A 22,691-nucleotide genomic window follows, 5' to 3' on the forward strand; every position below is an offset into this window, starting at 1 on the left:
CAAAGGCATTCCTGTGGGACAACTCTCCCGTCTCTCTTCTTCCTGCCTTTTGTATTAAACGTAAGAGTTCCATGTCATCTTCCTTTCTTGCCTTTGTTAAAGAGTGGAACGTGAACCAAGAGTTTTTCTTTCGTTTTCTCATCTTCCAAACAGAGTTTTAAGCCTATATCTTTTGTTTTTGTTAAAATGTGTCGCCTATTAATTTATAAATGTTTTGTTTTTCTGTTTCTTGAAGCAGTAGAGAGCTGAGAAAGCTTTATTTTATGTGATGACGAATACCGAAACAAGTACAGGCCCGCAAGGGCTGTCGCGAAGACCATCGAGGAGCGCCGCGACCACGACGTTCTCGACCGAGGTGTTCGACAACGAGGTCGTACCTTCCTCGCTTAGTTCGATCGCACCCATCCTCCGCATTGCCAAAGAGATCGAACCCGAACGCCCTCGTGTTGCCTATCTCTGTACGTCTATATATTTCCTTCATTATTTTTCCATTTTCAAATGCTTTAAGTATTCCTATATTAAAATTAACATTCTTTTTGTTGTTGCAAAAATAAACAGGTCGATTCTATGCCTTTGAGAAAGCACACAGATTGGATCCCAACTCCTCCGGACGTGGTGTTAGGCAGTTCAAGACTGGTCTACTGCAAAGGCTTGAGAGGGTAAATTTACATGCAATAAACCATGATGTGACGATGACCGGAGGCCTTGTCATGTGTCAAAAATGATGAATTTCGAGCATTATTGCTTTATAGATGTTGATTTGAATAAATGTTCGGACAATAATGGGATACATTTTGGACACAGGACAATGCATCCAGTCTTGCCTCTCGGGTTAAAAAGACCGATGCGGCAGAAATCGGGAGCTATTATAAACGATACTATGAACACTATGTTAGAGCTCTGGACCAGGGAGATCAGGCAGACAGGTAAATTTATATCACACTAGTTTTCTCAAATGTATGATACCAAAATGAGTTTCCAAGAACTTCACCTTGTATGTCAACTAATTTCTTGCAGAGCTCAGCTGGGGAAAGCTTACCAAACGGCTGGAGTGCTTTTCGAAGTCCTTTGTGCAGTTAATAAAACCGAGAAAGTCGAGGAAGTTGCTCCCGAGGTTAGTCCTGTGTTTCAGTAAATTCCTTAAATGTTACCAATGGATGGCATAAAAATGTATTTTAATGATATTTGGTTGTGCAGATTATGGCAGCAGCTAAAGATGTCCAAGAAAAGAAGGATATCTACACTCCCTACAACATTCTTCCTTTGGATGCTGCCGGGGCTTCTCAGTCCATCATGCAGCTTGAGGAGGTAATTTTTCTTAATAATATCATGTATCATTCGTTGATTATGTATAATTCCATTCATTAAAGATAATGTACGTATTATTATACAGGTTAAGGCTTCTGTGGCTGCACTTGGGAATGTTCGTGGCTTGAACTGGCCTTCCGGATTCGAGCCACATAGGCAGAAAACCGGAGACTTGGACCTTCTGGATTGGTTAAGGGCTATGTTTGGATTCCAGGCATGTTTTGAACACAGGCTGAATCTAATAAATGTTCTTTTTTTCTTCTTAAAATAATGATGCATTTGGCTTACATTGGTCATTGCAGAGGGACAATGTCAGGAACCAGAGGGAGCACTTGATTTTGCTGCTTGCCAATAATCATATTAGACTCCACCCCAAACCTGAACCTCTTAATAAGGTATACATTAGTGTTTAATCTATTTTTTTCAATTGCCTGCCAGTGGTTACTGAAATTTCGAATGGAAGCGGTATATTGATTAAATTCAGTTATTTTATGCAGCTCGATGAACGAGCAGTCGACACTGTTATGAGCAAGCTTTTCAAGAATTACAAAACATGGTGTAAATTCTTGGGACGTAAACATAGTTTAAGGCTACCTCAAGGCTCTCAAGAAATACAACAGAGGAAGATACTATATATGGGATTATATCTTCTCATCTGGGGTGAAGCAGCTAATGTTCGATACATGCCGGAATGTCTATGCTACATCTTTCATAACGTGAGTATTCTTCGAATATATGTAAATATATATAGTTTTCTTGTACTTTAACTTACATCCCATGATATTCTCAGATGGCATATGAGCTCCATGGCCTGTTGGCTGGAAATGTTAGCATAGTGACTGGGGAAAACATCAAGCCCTCGTATGGTGGCGACGACGAGGCATTCTTGCGGAAGGTTATAACACCCATTTACTGTGTGGTTGCAAAGGTATGCTTGATCATCAAGATACCGATTGTTCTTGGAGTTTAAACATTGCGTTCTAGGTACAAATAACATAGTTCAAAATTCAAATATTGCAGGAAGCTGAAAAGAACAAAAACGGAACGGCTTCACATGCAGACTGGTGTAATTACGATGATCTGAATGAGTATTTCTGGTTAGTATGGTTTTAATATCAAATTTTAATTGGTCTGGGGTCTTTTTTCTCAGTTGTAATTTAATTTTGCTGTATCCTTTTCAGGTCTTCCGATTGCTTCTCTCTCGGATGGCCTATGCGCGACGATGGTGACTTTTTCAAATCAACCCGTGACATGGTATTACCGTGTGTTGTAAGCACTATTTCTTGAATAAACAAGTGATTGTGTACTTAACTACAACTACTGTACCAGGGAAAGAAGAGTTGTGGAAGAAGTGGAAGCACTGGCAAATCAAACTTTGTAGAGATTAGATCATTTTGGCACCTCTTTCGAAGTTGGGATCGACTCTGGACATTTTATATTCTCGGTTTACAGGTATTAAACGTGAATTTGGATCTACATTTTTTATGCCTGTACATGTTAATATTCCATTATCTTGTGTGCAGGTAATGATCATCATTGCGTGGAGTGGGGCTCCGGTAGAAAAAATCTTCGAAAAGGAATTACTGTATGATATATCCAGCATTTTTATCACTGCGGCCATTCTGCGTTTACTTCAGAGTATGATGACTTTGTGCCTTTGTAGAATCTATTGGCGTTGCAGGAAGAATCCATAAAAAAATTCTCTAAAATTTGTAGGTGGTACTTTGTTTCAGGTATTTTGGATCTTGCACTCAACTTCCCAGGATATCATAGGTGGAAATTCACTGACGTGTTGAGAAACGTTCTCAAGATAATTGTGAGCATTGCATGGGTGATCATTCTTCCTCTGTTCTATGTGCAAGAATTCGCTTTCGTCCCGAAGAACGTTAAGAACATGCTATCACTTATCAAACAAGTAGAGGGAATCAATCCTCTATACGTTATGGCTTGTGGACTGTACTTGGTCCCAAATGTACTGGCTGCTGTTCTTTTCATCTTTCCAATGCTCCGGCGTTGGATTGAAAACTCAGATTGGCACATTATTAGGTTACTGATGTGGTGGGCACAGGTACCGAGCATGTTCCATCTCCATATACTTCATTGTTACCTTCTTAAATCCGATTTACTCGTATCGATTTACCGAGTTTCCATGTGTGCAGCCAAGAGTTTATGTTGGGAGGGGAATGCATGAAAGTCAGTTTGCACTTATAAAGTAAGTATGAAAGTATATATATATATATGCAACTTATGCATCCATTTTTAAGTTGGTTGAATTCTTTCATGTTTAAATATATTCCCTCTTTCAGGTATACTCTTTTCTGGTCTTTCCTATTGTGTTCCAAGTTTGCGTTCAGCTTTTTTGTCCAGGTGATCATGGTTGCAGCTTCTACTAGACACTTCAGTCATCCGGTTTCTGTTTTAACCCGTTCACTCATTTTTTTTCCTGTAGATCAAACCATTGGTGCTGCCGACGAAAGACATAATGAGCATTCGTCGTGTTAAATATAAATGGCATGAACTCTTCCCTAATGGTACTTGTTCCCTTCTCTTTGCCTCAGTTTTATTACCCTTTGTACCTGCAATGTTTTGTTAATGGATATCTTGTCATTATAGTTCAAAACCACATAGGAGCTGTTGCATCACTTTGGGCACCAGTACTATTGGTGTGTTACATTTTAACTTCATTTTCTATTCTTTTGATCAACTTATTGTACTGGGAACATGCCATTTAGTTTCTGAATTCTTGCAGGTTTATTTTATGGACACTCAAATTTGGTATTCTATTTTCTCAACCATATCTGGTGGTGTTAGTGGAGCTTTTGATCGCCTTGGAGAGGTAACCTTTTCGAATTCCTTTTTGTTTACGTATGTAATTCTTACACTCTTGTTTTGGTCAGATAAGAACCTTGGGGATGCTAAGATCACGGTTCCAGTCCTTGCCTGGTGCCTTTAATGCATACTTGGTACCTACCGAAAAATCGCAGAAGAGAGGATTCTCTTTATCGAAGCGATTTGCTGAGGTAACTGCAAACAAAAGAAGTGAAGCTGCAAAGTTTGCTCAGCTATGGAATGAAGTGATTTGTAGCTTTCGTGAAGAAGACTTAATTAGTGACGGGGAGATGGACCTTTTACTCGTTCCTTATACTTCAGATCCTAGCCTGAAACTGATTCAGTGGCCACCGTTTTTGCTGGCAAGCAAGGTCCGTAAGCTCCCTCGGTCTACCATTCGGTTTAGTTACTCAAGTTCTTTTTGTTGACTCCATGTCTTCTTCTACAGATACCAATTGCATTGGACATGGCAGTTCAGTTCCGATCTAAAGACTCCGACCTCTGGAAACGCATATGTGCCGATGAATACCTGAAGTGTGCTGTGATTGAATGCTACGAGTCGTTCAAAATTGTCCTGAACACTCTGGTGGTTGGAGAGAATGAGAAAAGGTTTGTAATTCTGCATTGATCTTAGTTTAATGTTTTATTAGCTTCCATGCTGGTAGTTCTGATTGTACCTACTTATAATTCAACAGGACCATTCGAATCATCGTCAAAGAAATCGAGAGTAACATTTCAAAGAACACTCTCCTCTCGAATTTCAGAATGGCTCCTTTATCTGTTCTTGTCAAGAAATTTGTGGAGCTTGTCACAATCTTGGTTAGTTTGACATGAAAAACAACTGATATAATGATATCTTTGCTTTTATACATTTGTAGTTAATGCTTCTTTATTGTTCTTGTATTGCAGAAAGATGGTGATCCATCCAAAAAGGATTCTGTTGTTTTCTTGCTGCAAGATATGCTTGAAGTAGTTACCAGTGATATGATGGTGAATGAGATACGGTCAGTAAATTCTGTCTTGCTCTCTATACATCGGTTCGGTTGTTGTTTTACCACAGTATCTTATGTCCTTTCTTCTTCCTTACAGTGAACTAGTAGAGCTCGGACAAAGTAACAAGGAATCGGGAAGGCAACTCTTTGCCGGTACCGACGAAAAACCGGCTATAGCGTTCCCTCCTGTGCTAACTGCACATTGGGAAGAACAGATACGACGTCTTCATATCCTCCTGACAGTCAAAGAATCCGGCACCGATATACCAACAAACCTTGAGGCACGTAGAAGGATTGCCTTCTTTGCGAATTCATTGTTTATGGATATGCCACGAGCTCCTCGAGTTCGTAACATGCTCTCGTTCAGGTATCTTCGTGTCTCCTAAATGTAGACATGGAACATATATGTTCTGGTTGCATGCCACATGAATTGATGTCACCTTCTTGCCATTGTCAGTGTCCTGACCCCATACTATAGTGAAGAAACTGTTTATTCGAAAAGTGATCTCGAGATGGAAAACGAGGATGGTGTATCGATTATATTCTACCTGCAGAAAATCTATCCAGGTTTGTGAAATGTTAACTTGCATATCTCTTTGAACTTTCCTTTCTCTTTTAGATGACTTCAACTCCGTTGTTGTCATTGGCTTTGTTTAGATGAGTGGAACAACTTCGTCGAGCGTCTCAATTGTAAGGAGAACGAGATATGGGAAAATGATGAAAAGATCTTGCAGCTACGCCACTGGGTATCCTTAAGAGGACAAACTCTGTGTAGGACAGGTATTTGGTTACTGTTGTTGTGTCAGACAATACTTAAGTCAGTTATGTCGATCCGTTGGACAATTTTTATGCTGGAACAGTTAGATTCTTAATTCACTATCATTGGAACTGCAGTTAGAGGGATGATGTATTACAGACGAGCTCTGAAAGTTCAGGCTTTCCTCGACATGGCTACCGAAAACGGTATGTGCCTAACACTAACTCTGCAAAGCATTTGTCCATCATCTATGCAAGTGTTTGATGGCATGTGTACTTCTTGTGTGAGCAGAAATATTAGAAGGATACAAAGCGATCTTAACTCCATCCGACGAAGATAAGAAAAGCCAGAGATCCCTGTATGCTCAGTTGGAGGCAGTGGCTGACTTGAAATTCACTTATGTTGCTACCTGTCAAAACTATGGAAATCAGAAACGAAATGGAGACCGTCGTGCAACCGACATCCTGAACTTGATGATCAAGTAAGTACCTTCAGGTGTTTTTCTATGACATCTTGAACTATCCATTGCTAACTCCCTTTTGTTATGCAGTAATACCTCTCTTCGTGTGGCTTATATCGACGATGTTGAAGAAAGGGATGGCACTGGAAGATCTCAGAAAGTTTACTATTCTGTACTGGTTAAAGGTGTTGATAATCTTGACCAGGAAATCTATCGGATAAAGTTGCCCGGAAATGCAAAGTTAGGCGAAGGAAAACCTGAAAATCAGAATCATGCTTTAGTTTTTACTCGCGGAGAAGCTCTTCAAACCATTGATATGAATCAGGTAAGGCCATAAAATTCTACAATCATCCTGGTGGTAACAATTTTTTTAAGTAGTTCATCGAGGTGATTCGTTTCCAGGACAATTACTTGGAAGAAGCATTCAAAATGCGTAATCTTTTGGAAGAATTCAACGAGGATCATGGAGTACGACCTCCTACAATTTTAGGAGTTCGTGAGCATATCTTTACGGGAAGGTCCGAATGAACATTACTATTTGCTTATCTGTGTTGATATCTGTCTGTCACTTATGTGAACACCTATCTTATGGTTTGAAATCTCTACGTTGCAGTGTCTCATCCCTGGCTTGGTTCATGTCAAATCAAGAAACGAGCTTCGTTACCATCGGTCAAAGAGTTCTTGCAAGACCACTCAAGCATGTTTTAATCTCTTATAAGTTTATCAGCTATATTTTCTTACACATTATATAATGCAAGTGATCTCCATGTTGGTTAACATGTTAATTGGTGGGTTTCAGGGTCCGTTTCCATTACGGTCACCCGGATGTGTTCGATAGGATCTTCCACATAACCCGTGGAGGCATCAGCAAGGGTTCTCGTGGCATCAACTTGAGCGAGGACATCTTTGCAGGTAATGATCTTACATTACTGCAACCACTTAGTCTTCTTTTTCCCTTTGATATTTACTCTACTTTTAAAAGGCTTTAACTCGACCCTGAGACGAGGTAACATTACTCATCATGAGTATATTCAAGTCGGGAAAGGTAGGGATGTCGGGTTAAACCAAATCTCTCTTTTCGAAGCCAAAGTGGCTTGTGGTAACGGGGAACAGACACTCAGCAGAGATATCTACCGACTAGGCCATCGCTTCGACTTCTTCCGCATGTTGTCATGCTACTTCACAACGATTGGATTTTATTTCAGCTCTATGGTAATGTGCTTAACATGAACTAGTAAGTAATTAGTGATTTTTGTTTCTTTTCAAAGCTAATGTGAGTTCCTCTCCTTGTTATTGCGCAGTTGATTGTGTTTACAGTGTACCTTTTCTTGTACGGAAGGCTTTATTTGGCATTAAGCGGTTTAGAGGAGGCGATATATAAGTTTGCTTCGGCTAGGGGTAATAATTCTCTGAAGGCTGCATTGGCTTCACAGTCTATAGTTCAATTAGGCGTGTTAACGGTACTGCCCATGGTGATGGAGATCGGATTGGAAAGAGGATTTCGAACAGCATTAGGCGACATCATAATCATGCAGCTTCAGTTGGCATCTGTGTTCTTCACTTTCTCCCTCGGAACGAGAGCACATTACTTCGGGCGCACTATCCTGCACGGTGGGGCTAAATACAGAGCGACAGGCCGTGGCTTTGTGGTCCGGCACGAGAAATTCGCAGAGAACTACCGCTTGTACTCAAGGAGCCACTTTGTAAAAGGGATGGAGCTAATGGTGTTGCTTATATGTTATAGGATCTATGGTTCCTCAGCAACTGATGCAGTCTCTTATGGACTCCTATCATTCTCCATGTGGTTCTTGGTTTTATCCTGGCTGTTTGCTCCTTTCCTTTTGAACCCGTCGGGATTCGAATGGCAGAAAATAGTAGAAGATTGGGAAGATTGGTCAAAGTGGATTAGCTGCAGAGGTGGCATCGGAGTTTCATCGGTTAAGAGCTGGGAATCTTGGTGGGATGAAGAACAGGAGCACCTGCGACACACCGGGCTCATGGGACGTCTCATAGAGATCATTCTTTCGCTTCGCTTCTTCATTTACCAGTATGGAATTGTGTATCATCTAAACATGACCACCAGCAGCAGGAAAGGTATTCGGTTGAGCATCGCGGTGAGTATCGCCCTCTAATCTTAATATCTCACCTTTCTTTTTGAAGCAAGCAAGCCGTTTTCCAATGTGCTTGGTTTCAGGTTTATGGTCTTTCCTGGCTGGTCATTGTAGCCGTGTTGGTTATTCTAAAGGTGATACTCAAACTCAATTTCGAAAACCATAATCCTCCCTTCCGTAATTAGTCCTCTAACAAACCGGTGCACACTTGCAGATCGTATCGATGGGGCGAATGAAGTTCAGCGCGGATTTCCAGCTGATGTTCAGACTCCTTAAACTACTAATGTTCATCGGGTGCATAGCGACCATCACAATGCTGTTCTATTTCCTCGATCTCACCGTGTCGGACATCTTCCAGAGCTTACTAGCGTTTATACCGACGGGGTGGGCGCTTCTGCAGATATCGCAAGCCTGCCGGACATTGGTGAAGGGAATCGGAATGTGGGGATCGGTGAAGGCACTGGCGAGAGGGTACGAATACATGATGGGAGTGTTGCTGTTCGCACCGATAGCCATATTGGCATGGTTCCCGTTTGTATCGGAATTCCAGACCAGGCTGCTGTTCAACCAAGCCTTCAGCAGAGGCCTTCAAATTCAACGTATTCTGGCTGGTAGCAAGAAGCATGCCTAAAATAAAACCAAATCACGTACCTGATCAAGTGAAGGTGCATTGAAGAAGATGCCACTAGGATGAACCGTCAACTCACAAATTTATTCAGTGGTTTCTATTTTGTAGAGCAATAAAGCAAGTGAATCGTGTTTATTTTTTTCCCAATCGCCCTTGTTGTAGTATTCATGCAGCAGCTCTGCTTCGTTAATAAACTACAATGCTTTTTTGTTTTAACTTTTAAATATATTTTTTATATCATTGAGGGTAAATGGAGGATATTTTTATGAAAAAAAAGAAATAAATAATTTTAAGGGTAAAGTACACGAATGATATCTCGACTATAAGATTTGCTTTGTTGAGTCATCGACTATTAAAAGTTATAAAATGGTCCTTCGACTATGTGGTATTGTTTTACTGAGTCCTCAACTATTAAAAGTTACAAAATAATCATCCAACTATTCATATGTTCCAAACTCGTCATTTTTCGGTTAAAAAAATGATAATTGTCTGAGTTGGACGTTAACATGATGCCTGGGATATGATAGTCGTTTGAGATTCTAGGATTAGATTTTAGCATATCTTAGTTAGCATGTTAACGTCCAGCCAGAGGCGGGGCTACAGGGAGCACAAGTTGAGCGACGGAATAGGGCCCGGAATAGCAAGGGCCCCAAAAAAAAGTAGATTTATTATAATAAAAATCTTATTTTTTTTGTCTAACTCCACTTTACGAGAAATGAGCTCATCTTCATGATTTCCCTATCCCATACCGTTAGGATTTGAGTTAGTAATATCACCAATCTCCCTATATATACTGCATTCAAGTTTTGTAATTTTTACTAAGGAATTTTGCAAGGGCTCCGGAATAACAAGGGCCTCCTTTTAAGAATTTGCATAGGGCCTCCAACGTCCTAGCCTGGCCATGTGTCCAGCTCAGACTATTGTCAACTTCTTAACGGAAAAGGATGAGCTTGAAACATATAAATAGTTGGGTTACCATTGTGTAAAATTTAATAGTCGGGTGACTCAATAAAGCAATGTCCTATAGTCGAAGAATCATTTTGTAACTTTTAATAGTTGAAAAACTCAATAAAATTATGTCCTATAGTCAGGTGATCATTTGTGTACTTTGCACAAATTTTAATTATTAATTTATATTAATTTAATGGTTTTATAAAAAAATTTACTTTTATATTGTGTGAAAAAAATTCAAAAGTGTTAAAAATTAAGTTTAATGTAAAAAATGAAGTTAAACAAGGTTGTTACTTATATTATTTTATTTAAAAATAAAAACTAAATTACTAAACAAATTTTAAATAATTTAATACAATATTTATATCACGACCTATTCCTAATTATATATCGGAGAAAATTGAATATTTAAAAATAATCAATACATTATAATATATTGTACCAATAATAATGTTAACCAAATTAAATTTAATTGAAAAATTAATAAATATTTTAAAAATAAATTTCAATGATATTAAATTATATTTTAATTAATAATTTTCATAATTTGGATATAAAATTTTTACTCTAAATTAAACTAGTTCAATTAAAAAACAGTTACTGTAAACCAAAACAATAATACATTAATTCATTTAAAAATAATAATATTAATAAAAATAATGATGTATAACTAATGTAAATTATCTTTTTTTAATATATGAGGTGGTTACAAAATAATATTTTTTTCCCAGAATATTTATTAATCATTAACAACGAACATATATACACCTTAGACGTAACTGCTCGAACCTCAAAACTTTTAAGAAGAACAAAATTCTCCTCGACCACTGAAATGGAAGAAAATTGTACTAATAAATTGATAATCATATCATTCAACAAGTTATTATTTAAAAATAAAATTTACAAATATCCTTATCTTTCTGACATTAAACTATGTTTACTAGTTTAAAATGCAAATTAAGAAATAAAATTTCAAAGTTATTTAAAGATAATTGTATTGTGATATAGTAGTAGTACATGAGAATTAATCGGTAAATTTTCACAGCGATACAGTTGAATTGAGCAAGAAATCTTGAGATTTCTTCTCATAGTAATAGCCATTAGAGGAAGAAGCATCAGCAGAGAAGATCATAACTCCATTAACACTAAATCCATTGCTTTCCAAAAGCCTCAAAGCAGCAAAGAAGTTCACCTATGCAATAAGCGAACGTCGAGTTACGTCTTGGGAAGTTTTCGTAGTCGATATCGATGCCGTCGAGATGATATTGTCGAGATATCGATGACAAAGACGAGAAGGCGTTGGATATCCATCGTTGGAAGTCGACTGGGTTGTACCAACGGAGGACTTTGTTGCCTATGCTCCACCCAGAAAGACTGGCTAAGGCTTTCACATTGGGGTGACTTTGCTTGATGGCTGCAATGGATTCCGGGGTTAATGCGCTTGCCCAATATGGGGAGAATTTTCCGTTCTGGGAATTGCCGGAGGGATCGGAGTCGATGGCAAAACTAAGTAGGAAGTGGAAATCGATGCCATCTTCGATCGGAACAGCGTCGAGTCTTACGGGTGCGCCTGTGGCTCCAATGTACTCCATCATCACTTTGCCATCTGAATCATAGCAGAAGATGAATTTAGAACATGCAAATTGTCTATACATATGATGAAATTAGATACTTACAACAAAATTGGTGCGAGAAGAAGAGAATTGCAGAAACTTGGAAAAGGAAGAGGTGAAACTTGAACATGTTGGGTTGATTAGCAGAGGGAAGTTTAGTATTAATTAGCACATAAGTAGTTTTAAGAGCTAAATTTTCCTGCATAATTTGTCAACTAGAAAACTATAATTGGAAAAAACGAGGTTCATCACTTGTGGCTTGTGACAGCTAAGATGCTCGGGCCGGCGCTACATATTTTTTTGGGGAAATTGCACCATATTTCTATTCGCCCTCTTTTATTTTATTACTATTTAACCTGTTATATGCTATGTTGTCCTTTTTTTTAAGTGTTTGTATTCTATAGATAAATATAAATTATACACTTATGCCATATTTAACACAATTTTTTTTGAAAGTTGGGCTTCGTTAAAGCCCCTTATAAACCTATAAGGGGAAAATACTACCCAAAACAAATATATTACGAAATTAAGATATTATTTGATATATCAAAAGCTATTATCTCGGTATAAATAGAGTCAAAAAAACAACAACTGCCCAAAACAAAGTGCCCAAGAAGCTAACCTATGAGCAACCATATTACAATGTCTAGGAATATAGTAAACACCAAAACCCTCATTGCTAGCTGCACTTTGTTAATCACCATCGTGATAAGATGGGAACAAAGAAATAATGCAGTATATATTCATCATTCTTGAAAAGCTATAGAAAAACTATCAATTTACAGTGTATATTTGGAAGGATGGACATCATCTACGAATGATGTCAATATGGCAGAAAACTCCTCATCGTTATCATTGAGATTCTCGAACGTTGGAACAGAAGACAAATTATCAGAGACATTTGTTACCAGCAGCTTCTAGGATAGACACGATGGGAGGAGAGTCGTCGTCACTCCAATCGTCGTCTTTGAATGGTGCTCCATATTGAGCATCATTTTTTGGGCCCTTACCATCCTTGTTGAAAAGGACACAGAGGACATAAGTGTCGTCTTTCTCCTTGAGTTTATACTCGTGGATTAACCAATCTGTTCTCTCACCTCGTGGTGCTTTCCCGCGATGGAAAATCAAAGTCTTAATTGAACCCACAACCTCTTTATTATGGTTCACAGGCCTATCCCTTCCAGTAGTTTTCCAATAACCATCTGTAGTTGCACGATTGGACCTAGTCCCTTTCTTCTCAACAGGGCAATAGAAGAACCACTTCAAATCCCCAGTCTTCAAATACGAGAGGTTGGGTAAGTCCCAAGGAGCATATTTATATATATATCAACTTTAGCAATGACATTGACATATAGCTTCTTCCTCTTTACTTCTCTTCAAATAGTACATCACTAACTCAACATCCGTAGGATGAAATCGGAACCCCGGCGGCAACGAGTTCTTCCCCATCACCCAATTGAATCCAAATCAAATAATACAGATGGGCAAAGTCCAATACCCAAAAGCGCTGTTTTGAGAATAATTCCAGAGCCTGCTTCGGTTCATAAAACACAAAAGAAATGAAAGCGTTTATTCCCAGGCGAGGCGAAGTGTCATTTGACGTCGATACAAACCGCTGTTTACAAAAGCTCACATGTCATTACAAATTACAGAAATCAATTAATTCAAGTATATATAAACCCTAAAATGAAAAACCACAGCAAAGACAAGTGAATCTGGTTTATGTTGGAAAACAAGTAAATACAACCCAGAATCTACTATAGTTAGTCAAATACTTATAAACCCCAAATAAAGTAAAATCAAAACAAGAAAGGGGTAGAAGGAGACGATCCAGATCTTCCAAATCATTGGCAAAAGCTCGGTGCTTTAGCTCTCTAGGGGATTAAAATGGGCTGGAAAGCAGCTGAGAAGCTTATAAGGCACTGGAAAATTCTTAGGGGTGACAATGTGATGATAATCAGGGGCAAAGATAAAGGTGAAACTGGCATTATCTAACGCGTTATTCGCTCTCAGAATCGTGTAATTGTTGAAGGGAAAAATCAGGTGAAAAAGTGTTCGGAAATAAGTTGAGTACGAGTAATTTCTCAATAGTTAGATTAGTGAGAATGTAAAATAAAAGTGAAAAAAATAATATCCGAAATTGATAACGGAATTCAATCAATTTTGCCTACGTCTCTGGACTGTTGTAAATTTTTTACTAAGAGATAAAATTTACAGGTGTTTACAAAACATTCACTACTCACAAGAAACTCTTTAGTATTGGGAGAAAGAAATGATTTGGGATTTTGGGATGATTTTGAAGCTAAATGGGCTAAGTTATTTATAGTTGAAGCTTAAAGACTAATCTTATAAATATCCTAAAGTTCAATGACTCAATTTTATAATTATTTCTTTGTTAATTTCAACAAAATTAGGCAGTCCACCTTTGAATTCTTACAATTAATGGCTGCCATCTAGAATACCATGCAATTGTCAACAATTCATCTAGAATCCCATGCAATACCATGCGTAATTGTCAACAATTCATGTGCAATTGTCAACAATCTCCCACTTGAAAATTGATTTTAATCTGTCTTCACACCTTGATCAATGCAGCAGTATTTCTGGTCTTGTTACTCTAGCATGCAAACTGAAGTTGAACACAACTTCAATTTGTCCGTAGTCACCGTCTTTGTAAACATGTCTGCTGGATTTTAAGCTCCACTAATCTTTTCAAGTTTCAAAATCCTTCGAGAAGAGACCTGATAAAATGATATCTCAATTGTATGTGCTTCGCCCTGGAATGAAAATACGACTTCTTTGCTAGATGGACAACACTTTGATTGTCGCAATACAAGATATTGTTTTCTTGTTTCTTGCCTAACTCTTACAAGAAACTTTGGAGCCAAACCATCTCTTTGTTGGCTTCCGTAACAGCGCATATTCTACTTCAGTTGTGGATAGAGCAACTATCTTCTGTAGTTGAGAAACCCAACTCACTGCAGTACCTCATAGAGTATAGACATACACTGTAGTGCTCCTTCTGATGTCAATATTTCCGGCTAAGTCAGCATCTACATGGCCTGTCAGTATCGTATCTCAACTTTTGAAACAAAGTGATTTGTTTGTAGTACCTCGCAGATATCTAAAGATCCATTTGACAGCTTCCCAGTGTGCCTTGCCTGGATTATTCATGTACCTGCTAACAACTCCCATTGCATGAACAATATCTAGTCTGGTACAAACCATGACATACATCAGACTTCCAATTGCTGAGGCATATTACACCTTCACCATGTGTGCACGTTCTTCCTCTGTCTTCGGTGACTGTTCTTTAGAGAGTCTGAAATGAACACCTAAAGGTGTACTTACTGGTTTAGCATTTTGCATGTTGAACTTGGAGAGTACTTTGTTGATGTACTCAGCCTGTGATAACATCAAAGTCCCCAACTTTGTGTCTCTCTTTATCCTCATCCCAAGAATCTGCTCTGCAGCGCCCAGATCCTTCATAGAAAACTGCTTCGACAATTTTTGCTTCAAGTTTATAATCTCTTGCATGTTTGAGCCTGCAACGAGCATGTCATCAACGTACAACAATAAAATAATGAAGCTATTGTCGAACCTCTTGATATAACAACAATGATAAGCTTGGCATCTGGTAAAACCACTGCTACTCATGAAGCTATCGAACTTCTTGTACCACTGTCTAGGAGTTTGTTTTAAACCATACAAGCTCTTCTTCAACCTGCATACCAGGTTTTTGTTTCCTGCCTCTATGAAGCCTTCTGGCTGCCTCATATAGATTTCTTCCTCCAAATCACCATGAAGGAAAGCTGTCTTTACATCTAATTGCTCAAGATGTAAATTCTCTGCAGCTACAATTTTCAACACCAGTCTGATTGTAGACAGTTTTACAACTGGAGAGAAAATTTTATTGTATTCAATACCTTCTTTTTGCTGAAATCCTTTGACAAACAATCTTGCTTTGTAGCGTTTGCTCCCATCGTGCTCTTCTTTGATCATGTAAATCCACTTGTTATGAAGCGCTTTCTTGCCTGATGGTAATTCAGCTAATTCACATGTCTGATTTGACATAAGCGAGTACATCTCATCTTTCATGAAATACTCCCACTTGACTGAATCCTCCACTTGCATTGCTTCATCATAGCACTCTGGTTCACCATTGTTAGTCAGCAACAAGTAGTGCAAAGAAGGAGAATACCGCTGAGTTGGTTTAGGAATTATGGAGGAGATTCTTAGTTCCGGTGTGCCTGGTTCTTCTTGAGTTGCTTCAAGACTAATCTGAACATCATTTCCAGAAATCTCCTCAAACTCAGCAAATTCCTTTGTTTCAGCTTTGGTGTTTGAGCTACTTGATTCTATGGTTGATCTTCTTTGTATATCATATTCTCATTGAAAATGGCATCTCTGCTTCTGATGATCTTCCGATTTTCATAGTCCCAAAATCGGTAACCGAACTCATCACCACCATAACCAACAAAGACACATTTGTTGGACTTGGCATCAAGTTTACTTCTTTCACCAGAGTTTATGTGTACATAAGAAATACAACCGAACACTCTTAAGTGTGAAAGGTTTATTTCTTTCTTGCTTCAAGCTTCCTCTGGTATTACACCATCCAAGGGAACTGAGGTCCCACGGTTGATCAGGTAAGCTGCAATGTTGATAGCTTCAACCCATAGCATTTTGGGCAAGCCGGCATGTATCCTCATGTTTCTGGCACGTTTATTCAGAGTTCTGTTCATGCGCTATGTTACGTCATTCTGCTGTGGTGTCATGGGAACTGTTGTCTCCATCTTGATCCCATTGTTTGCACAGAATTCTATGAATCTACGATTTCTGTACTCTCATGCATTGTCAGACCTCAACCGCTTGACTTTCAGACCAGTCTCATTCTCCTCCATGACCTTCCATTTTCTGAAGGTATCAAAGACTTCTGATTTTTTATTCAGAAAATAAACCCACACCTTCCTTGTAGAATCATCGATGAAGGTGACATAATATAATGAGCCTGCAAGAGATGGAACTGGAGATGATCCCCATACATCAGTATGAACCAACTCTAACTTTTCTGCCTTGGGTGTCTTGCCAATTTTGCAAAACTGACTTTCTTTTATTTACCAAAGATGCAATCCTCGCATAGTCCGACATCTACATTCTTTAGATCCGGTAGATTCCCTTTTGACAAAAGTGTCTTCATCCCTTTTTCGCTCATATGGCTAAGCCTTTGGTGCCATAGGTTTGATTTTCCATCAGTATCTGCTGCAGCAATGATATTCTCTAAATTTGAGGTTATATAGAGAGTATCAGTCTTCTTACCACGAGCAATGACGAGTGCTCCTTTGGTAATCTTCCATTCACAGCCTAAAAAGGTTGTGCTATATCCTTCTCCATCAAGTTGTCCTACAGAAATCAAATTTCTTTTGAGGCTAGGAATATGTCTTACTCCTTTCAGCATCCAGGTGGTCTGGTTTGACAACTTTAATCGAATGTCTCCTTTTTCGACGATCTTCAAGGTTTCATCATCAGTTAGATGAACCTTCCCAAAATCACCACTGACATAGTTCTCTATGATTTCTCGGCATATGGTGGAGTGGAAAGATGCCCTTGAATCCAAGATCCATGATTCAATCGGACTGTTGACGCTTAGAATCATAGCATCACCTGTCTCCTCTGTCATGTTGGTAGATTCCTATACACCAGTATCTTTCTTCAGTGCTCGACAATCTCTTTTAAAGTGACCCTTCTTGCCACAATTATAACAGGTAAAATCTTTCTTTCCTATTATTGATTTACCTCTTCTAGATTTCGATCTGTCACGATTTGAATTTCTTTCTGAAGTTCTCCCTCTAGACTCGGTGTGCAAGGCTGATGAGGTTGATACTTCACCCGATTCTCTCCGTCGAATTTCTTCACTCAATACCAGATCCCAAACATCGTCGAATTTTAATTTGTTGTTTCCCGACGACCTGCTGACTGCTGTAACAGTAACATTCCAACTGTCTGGTAGAGATGATAAGAGAATTAAAGCTCGAACTTCATCATCGAACTCAATTTCCACGAAACTCAACTGGGTTGTGATTGTGTTGAGTTCATTTAGGTGTTGAGCCACTGATGCCCCTTCCGCCATCCGCAAATTGAATAATTGCCTCATCAAATGAACTTTGTTTGAGGTCGATGGCTTCTCCTACATACTGGAGAGAGCCGCCATAAGACCCGCCGTGGTCTTTTCTTTTGCTATGTTGAAAGCAACATTGCGGGATAACGTCAGTCGAATAACTCCGAGGGCTTGTCTGTCGAGAAGGGCCCAGTCTTCATTCTTCATGCCCTCTGGTTGCTTTCCTGAGAGAGGTTGATATAGATTTTTCTGGTACAAAAAATCTTCAATCTGCATCTTCCAAAAGCCAAAGTCCGCACCATCGAACTTTTCAATTTTCACATTCCCTTCGTCTGCAGCCATCGCTCCCACTCGAATCTGGCTTTTTTTAGATCAATTCTGACAATTCTTGTGAACCACCGTGTATTAGAACATCTCCGTCGACAAATTAATATCGCCGACAAATTTTTTTTACTATTCACAAAATTTACTATTCACGTGAATAGTAACCTCACAAAAAATTGACAAAATTCACAACCAAAAGCTCTGATTACCAGTTGTTGGGAAATAAACCGAGTACGAGTAATTTTTCTATAACCAGATTAGTGATAATGCGAAATAAAAGCAGAAAAAATACCCGAATTGATAACGGTGTATTAGAACATCTCCGTCGACAAATTAATATCGCCGACAAATTTTTTTTACTATTCACAAAATTTACTATTCACGTGAATAGTAACCTCACAAAAAATTGACAAAATTCACAACCAAAAGCTCTGATTACCAGTTGTTGGGAAATAAACCGAGTACGAGTAATTTTTCTATAACCAGATTAGTGATAATGCGAAATAAAAGCAGAAAAAAATACCCGAAATTGATAACGGAGTTAAGCCAATTTTGCCTACATCTTTGGACTGCTGCAGATCTTTTACTAAGAGAGAAAATTTACAGGTGTTTACAAAACACTCATTACTCACAAGAAACTCTCTAGTATTGGGAGAAAGAAATGATTTGGAATTTTGGGATGATTTGGAAGCTAAATGGGCTAGGGTATTTATAGTTGAAGCTTAAGTACTAATCTTATAAATACCCTAAAGTTCAATGACTCAATTTTATAATTATTCATTTGCTAATTTCAACAAAATTAGGCAGCCCACCTTTGAATTCTTACAATTGATGGCTGCCATCTAGAATACCACGCAACTGTCAACAATTCATCTAGAATCCCATGCAATACCATGCGTAATTGTCAACAATCCATGCGCAATTGTCAACAAAAAACACATTAAGCAAGGCCCAGGTCATGAAGGTGGTATATTTACAGTCGATGCTCCAGTTCATGCCTCAAATGTTCAAGTTCTTGATCCTATTACTGGCCTTGCAAGGCTGGATTTAAATATCTCGAAGACGGAACTAAGGTGGGAGTATCTAAAGGTATAGGAGTTTCGGGGTCAATAATTCCTCGCCTTGAGATCTTGAAGATAAGGACAACACCAAAACCTACAGTTGCTGGTCCCAAGGATACTCTGCTGGTCTTGTGTTGGAGAAGACATGTGATCCTAAGATTGGGAAGGGTATGCCTGACCTTTAAAGAATCTTCTTGTTCTCTCTCATCGGATCATCAAACATACGAAGCAAAAAGGTTATAGAATTATATGGTCTATGGATCTTGCCTATCATCTATAATGTTTTTATCAGGGTTTGCATCTAAACGTTTAATGTGTTTGGTAGATGTTGCAATGAAATCTCTTTGGATTGTATTTTAACGTCCAAAGCTTAAACTCTTTACCAATTGAGCATGGCTATCTATGGTGCCTTGTTTTCCTTCATCAAAACAAGATAGGGGAAATATATGAAAGCAGAGACCGACATTCGTAGCAAACAACCAGGTATGATTTGAATGAAAAAAAAGAACCTTAGAAATTACCTGGAAAAATAGAGCCGCCGAAGAAACAACCGAGCAAGACCCAGAGAGAGAGCAAGCGGCGAAAAAACAAGAGAGTCGTTGTGGGCAAAAAAGAGTCACCGGGGAAAAGGAGAAAGCACCCACACCGAGAGAGCGCCGTTGGAGATAAGAAAAAAACGAGGGAGAGAAAGAGAGCCGTTAGGGCATTGTGGAATTTGAACTCATATAAGTCTTCTTATATAGGTTGCTCCCAGGGGCGCTGAAAACTGGAGGGGCCGTGGCCCACCCCCAAATATTAAATTATAGGGTAAACTACTCTAGGTACCACTGAAATTTATACCCGACTCATTTATACTACTAAACTTTTAATTTTTAATTATAACACTAAATTTTAATTTTCGTTTCAATTGTATCACTGAGCCATTACATGGTTATGATTTTTTTGTCATCCCATTAAAAATATAATGGGAAAAGTTTGGCTTAGTCCCTAGATTATTTAGGATTTATAATTAACCTTAATTACAGTTTAAAATATATATTATTTGTATTAAAAATATTTTAAAAATCTAAGTTGGTTAGTGGTTTGAGTTTTGGCATTCATCGGGCTTAGGTTCGATTAACATGAAAAGCATTTAAATTTTATTTTTTGTCCATTAAAATGACGTTGTTTTGATACATTTTGAGCATTAAAATAGCCGCATCAAAAAGACGTTGTTTTGATGTAGTCTCCACGTCGTCAGTCGTCTGTCACGTCACTGTGTCGTTGACGATTTAATAGTTCAGTGGTACAATTGAAATGAAAATTAAAATTCAGTGCTATAATTGGTAAAACTGAAAGTTTAGTGGTATAAATGAGTCAGAAGATAAAGTTCAGTGGTATTTGGAGTAGTTTACCCTAATATATATATATTAAATTTGTCTATTATAATAAATTATTAAATTTGATTGTCCCATAGATTTATTAATTAGTCAAATAGTCAATGATACTTATATTATCTCACCTTGGGTTTGAATCTAGATATTTACATTATAAATATAATTCAAAAATATACGTATGTTACTTTAGAATTTGGAAACCAATTAAATATTATTTATTAAAAACAATTAATATTTTTTGTTATTTTTTTCAAAATAAATATATGTATTTTCCCCTATTTTCTTATTCATTTTTTTGATTTGACGACTTCAATAAAATTATAAAATATTTCATCTCAGTTGTAGATAAATTTTTTAAAAACATTTTTTATTTCAATAAATATTTATGATTTTATTATATATATATATCATGTGGGTTCATGAATTTTAATTTTTAAAAAATTTACACATACAAGCGCGCATATAATCCTCTTATTTCTCCGATTGTTGAGGTTGAAAACGTTAATCTTTCGTTTAATGTGATCCTATGTTACGTAAGTAAATATATGAATTGTTGTTATTCCTTAAGGCTCGGGGTTTGAGCACCCGAAATGTCAGGGGTATGAGCTTTTAATATCAAATGGTTGAGAGTTATTTTTGAACATATATTATATTGTACTTATCTCAGTTTAATAAAAAAATGTAAGAATATTCAGTTAATAAACAAGATTAAATTTGACTTGAGTGCAATTTCATATAAAATATATTCCTCGAATTATCTATTGGGTAAATTACGTGTTTAGTACCTGAACTATTAGTTTTGGTCCGCTTTAGTGCCTAAACTTCTAATTTTTTCAAAATCATACCTAACGTTTAGTTTTTGTTTCATTATAGTACCCCGTCGTTAAAAACTTAACGGTAGAACTGACGTGATATTTTTAATTTTTAATTTTTAAATTATTATTTAATTAATTTTATTCAACTAATAAGGAGGTCACTACCTTATTAGAAACAAAACTATAAAAATATTCCTTAAGGAGAGCATGCTAAGAATCAAACCTGACTCTCTTAGAGAGCTAAAACGCTCAACCATTTGAGCTAGGCAAACCATATGATCTGGTTTATTTCTAATAACTGATATTCCAGCGAGGTTGAAGGAGTGACAATTTTATCTCTGTAGTTGTAGTATTGTCTGAATCTCAACGTCATTAAAGAAATTTTTTTACTGTTACTTGGAGGTCTTGGAGATTGCCTTTGACTTCACGAATTGAAGATTGTTCGTGGTTTGCTATAATGAGGTGTGGTAAGATGGAAATGTATGTCTAGAAAAATTATGATTAAAAAAGATTTATTATTTGAATGACTCTTGTGATCCACGTATCTTTCCTAAGAACTACCTGATGCATTGTTCACGAACTACACAATTGTAACGACAACCGTTATGAGATATGATATAGAGAAATTTGATAAAAAGATTCATTTTGGTTTATGAAAAATAAACATAAAAGAAATGCTGATACCATTGAGAATGCATAAAGGTGGGCATATAAAGAAAAATTATTAAGATAGGGCAAGCTCGACAAAAAGTTCTGAATTAGAAAATTACACCATCAAGGGAGATGGTTACTTAGTACTTACACCGTATAAGGATTATATAACTATATAAGATATAATTACTTCGAAAAGGTAGATAAGATATAATTGCCTTTGCCTTTGAATGACTCTTGTGGTAAGATTGTTTATATATATAATGTTATATTTTTATTTCCCCCCATATTTTTAAGTTTATTAACAATAAAGATATAAGTAGGATGAACAAAAGAGAGAGAGAACCACACAAAAACCATTCCATGGAAGAAAAAACAATATAACGTAAGCACAATTTTATATTAAAAAAAAATTTAAAAATTTTAAAAAAAATAAATTCATCAAATTATAGGAGAACAAAAATATAATTTAAATAGAGAATAAAAATTAGATTATATGAGACTTTAAAAGTTTAAGATATATGATCTAGTGATGAATTTAGTTAAAATGATAGTTATATTATTGTGTATAAATGTCTATTTGTCACACCTCAATTTAGGGGATAAAAAATAAGAAATTATAAAGCATTGGATGTAATTGGTATTTTGGAAGAAATTGATGATTAAATTGTAAAGTTTCAAAGTTGGCAGACCATTT

General features: G+C 37.2%; 3 protein-coding genes and 1 pseudogene across 3 annotated transcripts; 2 read left to right on the forward strand and 2 right to left on the reverse strand.

Annotated features, from left to right (window-relative positions):
• Positions 1-234: 234 nt before the first annotated feature.
• On the forward strand, positions 235-9,152 carry LOC120139545 (callose synthase 5-like). Its single transcript, XM_039154725.1, has 36 exons — positions 235-458; positions 559-659; positions 805-926; positions 1,018-1,114; positions 1,198-1,308; positions 1,394-1,522; positions 1,611-1,703; positions 1,806-2,024; positions 2,099-2,236; positions 2,329-2,405; positions 2,490-2,562; positions 2,638-2,760; positions 2,832-2,946; positions 3,042-3,376; positions 3,468-3,520; positions 3,615-3,675; positions 3,758-3,839; positions 3,922-3,971; positions 4,058-4,144; positions 4,206-4,508; positions 4,586-4,746; positions 4,833-4,956; positions 5,047-5,141; positions 5,227-5,496; positions 5,587-5,696; positions 5,787-5,909; positions 6,024-6,092; positions 6,178-6,367; positions 6,437-6,671; positions 6,749-6,864; positions 6,960-7,043; positions 7,146-7,258; positions 7,329-7,558; positions 7,648-8,460; positions 8,541-8,591; positions 8,672-9,152. The coding sequence occupies exons 1-36, from the start codon at positions 269-271 to the stop codon at positions 9,086-9,088; spliced, it is 5,760 nt and encodes a 1,919-aa protein (XP_039010656.1). The 5' UTR covers positions 235-268; the 3' UTR covers positions 9,089-9,152.
• Positions 9,153-11,181: 2,029 nt separating this feature from the next.
• LOC120139489 (chitinase 2-like) lies at positions 11,182-11,738 on the reverse strand. Its single transcript, XM_039154687.1, has 2 exons — positions 11,713-11,738; positions 11,182-11,642 (listed from the first exon to the last, which is right to left on the reverse strand). The coding sequence occupies exon 2, from the start codon at positions 11,629-11,631 to the stop codon at positions 11,182-11,184; it is 450 nt and encodes a 149-aa protein (XP_039010618.1). The 5' UTR covers positions 11,632-11,642; positions 11,713-11,738.
• An 802-nt stretch (positions 11,739-12,540) lies between these two features.
• LOC120139490 (NAC domain-containing protein 82-like) lies at positions 12,541-13,098 on the reverse strand. The gene is made up of 2 exons (XM_039154688.1): positions 13,042-13,098; positions 12,541-12,924 (listed from the first exon to the last, which is right to left on the reverse strand). The coding sequence occupies exons 1-2, from the start codon at positions 13,096-13,098 to the stop codon at positions 12,541-12,543; spliced, it is 441 nt and encodes a 146-aa protein (XP_039010619.1).
• Positions 13,099-13,455: 357 nt separating this feature from the next.
• Positions 13,456-19,352, forward strand: LOC120139546 (annotated as a pseudogene).
• Positions 19,353-22,691: the final 3,339 nt, after the last annotated feature.

The sequence above is a fragment of the Hibiscus syriacus genome, unplaced genomic scaffold, assembly GCF_006381635.1.
Source record: "Hibiscus syriacus cultivar Baekdansim isolate YM2019G1 unplaced genomic scaffold, ASM638163v2 tig00110761_pilon, whole genome shotgun sequence".
NCBI lineage: Eukaryota > Viridiplantae > Streptophyta > Magnoliopsida > Malvales > Malvaceae > Hibiscus > Hibiscus syriacus.

What these genes read in the sequence shown, in the direction of transcription:
- LOC120139489 (XM_039154687.1), bottom strand. Translation starts at nt 11,631, where the DNA reads ATGATGGAGTACATTGGAGCCACAGGCGCACCCGTAAGACTCGACGCT.
- LOC120139545 (XM_039154725.1), top strand. Translation starts at nt 269, where the DNA reads ATGACGAATACCGAAACAAGTACAGGCCCGCAAGGGCTGTCGCGAAGA. An exon ending in CATTCTGCGTTTACTTCAGA is followed by an intron (nt 2,947 to 3,041) that starts GTATGATGACTT and finishes ACTTTGTTTCAG; the next exon opens with GTATTTTGGATCTTGCACTC. An exon ending in TACTGATGTGGTGGGCACAG is followed by an intron (nt 3,377 to 3,467) that starts GTACCGAGCATG and finishes CCATGTGTGCAG; the next exon opens with CCAAGAGTTTATGTTGGGAG.
- LOC120139490 (XM_039154688.1), bottom strand. Translation starts at nt 13,098, where the DNA reads ATGGGGAAGAACTCGTTGCCGCCGGGGTTCCGATTTCATCCTACGGAT. An exon ending in ATCCTACGGATGTTGAGTTA is followed by an intron (nt 12,925 to 13,041) that starts GTGATGTACTAT and finishes TCGTATTTGAAG; the next exon opens with ACTGGGGATTTGAAGTGGTT.